General features: G+C 43.5%; 1 protein-coding gene across 2 annotated transcripts in view; it reads left to right on the forward strand.

The window, feature by feature from the left end:
• The window catches only part of Tceanc2 (transcription elongation factor A N-terminal and central domain containing 2), a 43760-nt gene that overhangs the window by 28297 nt on the left and 9463 nt on the right, over positions 1–6000 (forward strand). For both annotated transcript variants that reach the window (XM_050136179.1, XM_050136180.1), the window contains exon 4: positions 3559–3752. In XM_050136179.1, coding sequence (XP_049992136.1) covers positions 3559–3752 — 194 coding nt within the window. The remainder of the gene's footprint in view (positions 1–3558; positions 3753–6000) is intronic.

Here is a 6000-nt window from a genome sequence, read left to right on the forward strand (position 1 = left end):
AAGGACACGAGAGCCTGTCTTTAGAAGGAGAGTCCAGGAGTGAGCTCTGCCCATAGTTATGTGGTTTCAAAAGCGCTTTCCTGAGCATTTGTTAGCTGGGAAACACCTTCAGGCATGGCTAGTGAGAGCTGTTTCTTCTCCTGGTATGACGTGTCTGCTCTCCTCCCGGTATGACGTGTCTGCTCTCCTCCCTGGTCAGCAGGAAGACAGCTGAGAAGGCCCCTTCATAACTGACTGGTTAGAGCGGAAAGTTACAATCGCTGTTACGTCGCCATTATCTCTTCAGCCTCACTTGGTTTTCATCTCCAGGATTCTGCTCACAGAACTTTTTAGAAGTGGGGATAGTTTCTTTTGAGCCCAGCATGACTAGAGCCTGGCACAGAACCTTGTACACATGACCTTTGGCAGAGAATGGTGAATCAAGCACTGTCGGGCTGGGCATTTGGCATAATTGGGGAATTGGTCTGACTGCTTCCCTAGTTTATATATGTTTCCCATTGTTCGTGATAACTCTTTTATTACATATTAAGTCCATCCTTCCCTCTCTCAGATGGGATCGGACTGTGTTACCTAAACTGACCTTAAACTCGGGGGCTTAAGTGGCCATCCTCCTGCCTCAGCCTCCTCAGTAGCTAGTACTATAGGCATGTGCCTCTGCACCCAACTTTAGATTCTTAAATATATGTTTCTGAGCCTTATTTTTATTTATTAATTTATCCATTCGTTTTAGAGTTGATCTGTGTAATGTTAAGTAATGTTACTTTAGAATGTGTTCTGATACCTCAGAAGGCTGTCTGTAGCAGGTTAGCCCCTCTGTTTCAAAATAGTGTATAAAACTCTTGTGCAGCATCGTTGCAAAATTAAATGTAGAAATCGTTGGTTGTGTTCTAATAAAAAATACCCACTGAGATTTTTGTAGTTGAGAGCCTGTTAAATCTATAGGCTCTTCTTTTGGGTTTTGGGGCTTGTGTTTATTTGTTGTTGTTGTTTTCAATAATGTCTCCATAGCACAGGCTGGTCTCAAACCTGAGATGTAACCAAGGATACCTTAAACTTCAGTGTCCTGCCACCGATCCTGAGTGTTAAGTTCACAAGCTTGTGCTGCTATGCTCAGTTTGTAAGTCAGTTTCTCTGCTGGTGTTTCCATCGCCTCATGTGATACAGTCCCCTTCATTCGTGTGTTCTGTTCAGTGCTTAAGTCAAATATATATATATATATATATGTACAGCCATGCCGGTGGGTCTCAGCCAGCCTGTGCCTGCTGATGGAGACCCAAAGAAGAATGTACCCCTCGAGAAGCTCCCTTGTGAGCAAGAGGTGACTGACAGATAGGTGCAGTGTGCACTAGGGAGCCCTGTGGTGTGCACAGGTGCAGGGCAGGGTGTCAGCACAGCTGCGGGAGCTCAGGAAGGCTTCCTGGGGGCTGGGCCAGCTGAAGGGCAAGAAGAGTATTTCAGGCGGACAGAATGCTTCTAGGGATAGATACATAAAGAGACAAGAAAGAATATTCAAGCATTTTAGGAGCTAGAAGCAGCTGGTGTCGGATGACCAGAAGCAGCTGGCAATGAAGCTAGGAAGTAGGGAAAGGTGGCAGGTTGGGAAGGGACCCACGTGAAAGAGCTTGGCTGTAGGATTTAAGAGTTTAGATAGAAGAGTGAAATAATCAAATTTATGTTGGGGGGAAGTTATGTGGGGGGGGGGAATACAGGGTAGAGCGATGACTCAGCAATTAAAGGTCCTTGTCACCAAGTCTGAGAGTCTGAGTTTGGTCTAGGGACCCACATGGTGGAGGAAGAGGACCAGCTCCCATAGATTGTCCTCTGACCTCCACATGTGCACCGTGGCACACGAATGCAAGACCCACACACCCACACACACAAACACACTAAATAGATATACTAAATACAGCACAGTAAATAGATAAATGTCAAAAATTTTAAAAGACAAAATAAAGAGACTTGGCACAGTGGGTGGTATGTTGGTCTCACAAAGGAAATACTAAGGGAGACAGAACCACTCCAGCTAGCTTTGTGTGTAATCAAAACGTGGTTTTCATGCTTAACCAAATTAATAATAACCCCCTAGTATAATTTAATATTTAGTGCTTATCCATATTTCTTGTTTATTCTACAATATCCTTTCTGTTTCTGGCCAGGATTTAGATCACATATCCAGGACTCAGGATTGATAATCAGGACTCAGAATCTGAAACCAACCTTTATAAACAGTGCCATGGGCTTGAAGAAACCCGTTTGTTGTCTTGAGGAACATCCCTTGTTCTGAATGTGTTTGCCTCTTACTGTAACTTATTCCTTATGTCACAGGTGTCTAGAGACTAGGAGTTAGCCTTGAATGGCCAGTTGGATTGTGGTTCCTATTTTTCTTTGAGGGAAGCTTGTAGAAACAGTCATAGGCAGAGCCATCAGTTACTTTGACCACTCACAGGGATCAGGATACAGACAATGTCAGTTCATCCCCCACCCTCACAAAGTCCCCGTTAGCTTGTCCCTGCAGAGCTCACCCACTGGTATTGTCTTTGCACTGCATTGCTTATCAGAGCCCACAAAATGTTTTGTCAATCTTTTCATATTAGTTAAATAAAAAGTGTTCTCTTAGGGCCAGGGGAGATGGCTCTGTGGGTCAAGGGTTTGCTGTGCAAGTCTGAAGACCTATGCTTGAGTTTCCAGAGCCCACAAAGCCGGGTGTGGCAGCTGGAGGGCAGAGACAGAAGGATCCGCAGGCCTCCTAGACAGTCTAGCGGAAGCAGTCAGCTTGAGGGTCAGTAACAGATCCTGTCTCAGAAAAGAAGATGGAGAGAGCCTAGAGAATTGACTCGGCGGCTAAGAGCACTTGTTGCTCTTGCAGGGAACCGCTAGCAGCCGTCTGTAACTCCGGTTCCAAAGACTCTTGACTCCTCCTGACCTTCACAGGCACCAGATACACACATGGTACACATATACACACACGTCCAGGCAAAGCACTCATACACACAATATAAATAAATTAATGATGAGACACAATTGAGAATGACACCCTGACATCAACCTGATGTCAGCTTCTAGCCTCCATGCATACCCATACAACTGAGCACCTACACACATATGCACGCAACACCCACACCCAATCAAGAATATTATTTTAATAAATTCAACTAATTTTTTAATTAAAATATAGTAAGATTCTAAAAAAGATAAATGCTTAATTTATTCTCTTTTATTACAACTTTGGAACTGTCTCCTGTCGTTTGAGACAGGGTCTCACTAAGTAGCCTTGACTGGCCTGAAACTCACTGTGCTGGCCTTGAACTCATCAAGGTCTGCTCCTGAGAGCTGGGATTAGAGGTGTGTTCTACTACTCTAGGCGTTCTCGTTCTGACCTGCTACCTTGGCCAGTTCAGTTCAGCTCCCCCCAGAGATTGTCTCATTTCACCCACATCTGTCCGTTTCATGCGGACAGACAGATGCTTGCACAGAAGTGGTCATTGCATCCTTGAGTGGGTGCCCCTCAGTGCTTCCCAGAGGCAGAACTGTACTTCCTTCTGGTTCTCTCTGTTCTAGGTCACATTGTGAACAAGATGCGCAGGCACTCAGACCCAGAGGTGGCGAGTCTTGCCAAAGATGTTCACGCTGAGTGGAAAACTTTCTTTGAAGAACATGTGGATAGACCTTCTATTGAAGTCCGAAGTGATCCGAAAACTGAGTCATTTAGAAAAAATGCCCAGAAATTACTCTCAAACGCCTTGGAATTGGAGGTAAGTTTTTTTTTTTTAATTGTTGTTGTTAGCTTTTGGTTTTGGTTGTTTTTTATGTGAAATTTTAATAAACAAGTAGTAAAATATAAAAGTAAAGTTAGAGGGTTCATATTTCCAAATTTTAAATTTTCCTCTGCAGTAGTCAAGCAGAATTGACATTAAGATAAACATAAGAAAATGACATAGAATTTAGAGTCCAGAAAAAAAGTCATGCATCTAGGATCAGTTGATTTTCAACGCAGGTACCAAGCCCATTCCGCAGGAAAAAGAATGGTGCCAGTACAACTGGATATACTCTTACAAAATGATGAAACCGAACCCTTACTCACAATGCATACAAACAGCAAACTGAGACTGACCAAGCACTTGATTTTAAGAGTCAAACTATGAATTCTTAGAATAAACAGAGAGATCTGAAGAGATGACTGAGCAGTTAAGAGCATTTGCTACTCCATCAGAGCACCGGAGTTCTGGTCCCAGCACCCATGCAAGGCAGCCCACTATCACTGGTAAATGCAACTCTAGGGGATCTGAAATTGGGGGTGAGGTTTTAAGTGTGACTATGGGGTTTCCTAATTAAATGAGCCTGTATTCCCACAATGAGCTCTCCCCATCTTTGTGCAGGCCTATTTTGCAAAGTTATTGTTGGAGTTGGAAATGGTCAGCAGCTAAGAGGACCATTTGATGCTCTTGCAGAAGACTCAAGTTTGGTTCCTAGCATCCCATTGGGTGGCTCACAACCACCTGCACAATTATAGCTCCAGGGAATCTGACTCCCTCTTCTGGCCTTTTAGGTACTATAATGCAAGGCACATACATACATGCAGATACATACACATACATAAAAATGTTTAGATATTAAATAAATTAAATTAAACTGATAGCTTATCCTCCAAGGATTCTGGATTTGTGAGCTTTTGGGAGAACAGTGTTATGTTGACAGAGGTTTCTGTCCCGCCCAGTCCTGCAGTCATTCAGTCCCAAAGAAACACACAGAGGTCCACATTAATTATAAACTGGTTGGCCTATTAGCTCAGGCTTCTTGTTAACTCTTTTATCTTAAATTAATCCATAATTCTTGTCTGTGTTAGTCATGTGGCATGGTACCTTTTATCAGCAAGGCATTCTTATCTTGCTTCCTCTGTGTCTGAGTGACAACTGCAGACTGAGCCTTTCCTCTTCCCAGAATTCTTCTATTCTGGTTGTCCCACCTATACTTCCTGCCTGGCTACTGGCCAATCAGCATTTTATTAAACCAATACAAGGGCTGGAGAGATGGCTCAGCGGTTAAGAGCATTGCCTGCTCTTCCAAAGGTCCTGAGTTCAATTCCCAGCAACCATATGGTGGCTCACAACCATCTGTAAAGAGGTCTGGCGCCCTCTTCTGGCCTTCAGGCATACAGACAGAATATTGTATACATAATAAATAAATAAATATTAAACCAATACAAGTGATAAATCTTTACAGGGCACAAGACCTTTGTCCCACAGCAGTGTTGGCTTTGGAACCACCAAGGCCCAGCCCAGTTCAGGTCCTTGTTGTGTACCTGAGGCACATTCCTCAGTGTTGCTGAGGCTTGTCCTGACCTGTGAAAGCAGAGGCTGAACCCCACCACCTCAGTTCTTGGGAAAGCTAAGTGAACCATTTATATGAAGGAGTTGTCTATGGGGCCTGCTAGTTAGAAATCATTTAATAAATGTTGGTTTCTTCGAATTTCAGTTCTCTCTGTTCCACTGAAATAAAAAATTTGAAGTGTTGTAAAATGTCAGCTGTGATAAGAGGAAGGACCTCCTCCTCATTCTCTATCAGCCTGCACTTTCAGATCTGTGGCATGAAACCAGCTCGGTGGGCATATTCCGTTTCCCCTAGTCTGGATGATAGTAGTGGTTTAAGGTATACACCCTGGAAAAAAATTTTGCTCATTAGTAATAATATTAATAATGAGCCAGATGTGGTTAAAGCTAGCATGCCTGCTGGGCATTAGTGGCACACACCTTTAATCCCAGCACTTGGGAGGCAGAAGCAGGCGGAGTTCAGTGAATTCAAGGCCAGTCTGTCTATAAAGGGGGTTCCAGGACAGCCAGCGCTAGGGCTACACAGAGAAACCCTGTCTCAAACAACAGACAAAAAGCTAGCATGATTTTAATCCCAGCACTGGAGAAGTAGAAGCAGGCAGATGTGTAGATTTAAGGTCAGCCTAGGCTACATAGAGAGACTCTGTCTTGAAAAAAATAAAAAAATAACCTA

Source organism: Alexandromys fortis, unplaced genomic scaffold, assembly GCF_014885135.2.
Source record: "Alexandromys fortis isolate MF-2015 unplaced genomic scaffold, M_Fortis_MF-2015_v1.1 scaffold_13, whole genome shotgun sequence".
Lineage (NCBI taxonomy): Eukaryota > Metazoa > Chordata > Mammalia > Rodentia > Cricetidae > Alexandromys > Alexandromys fortis.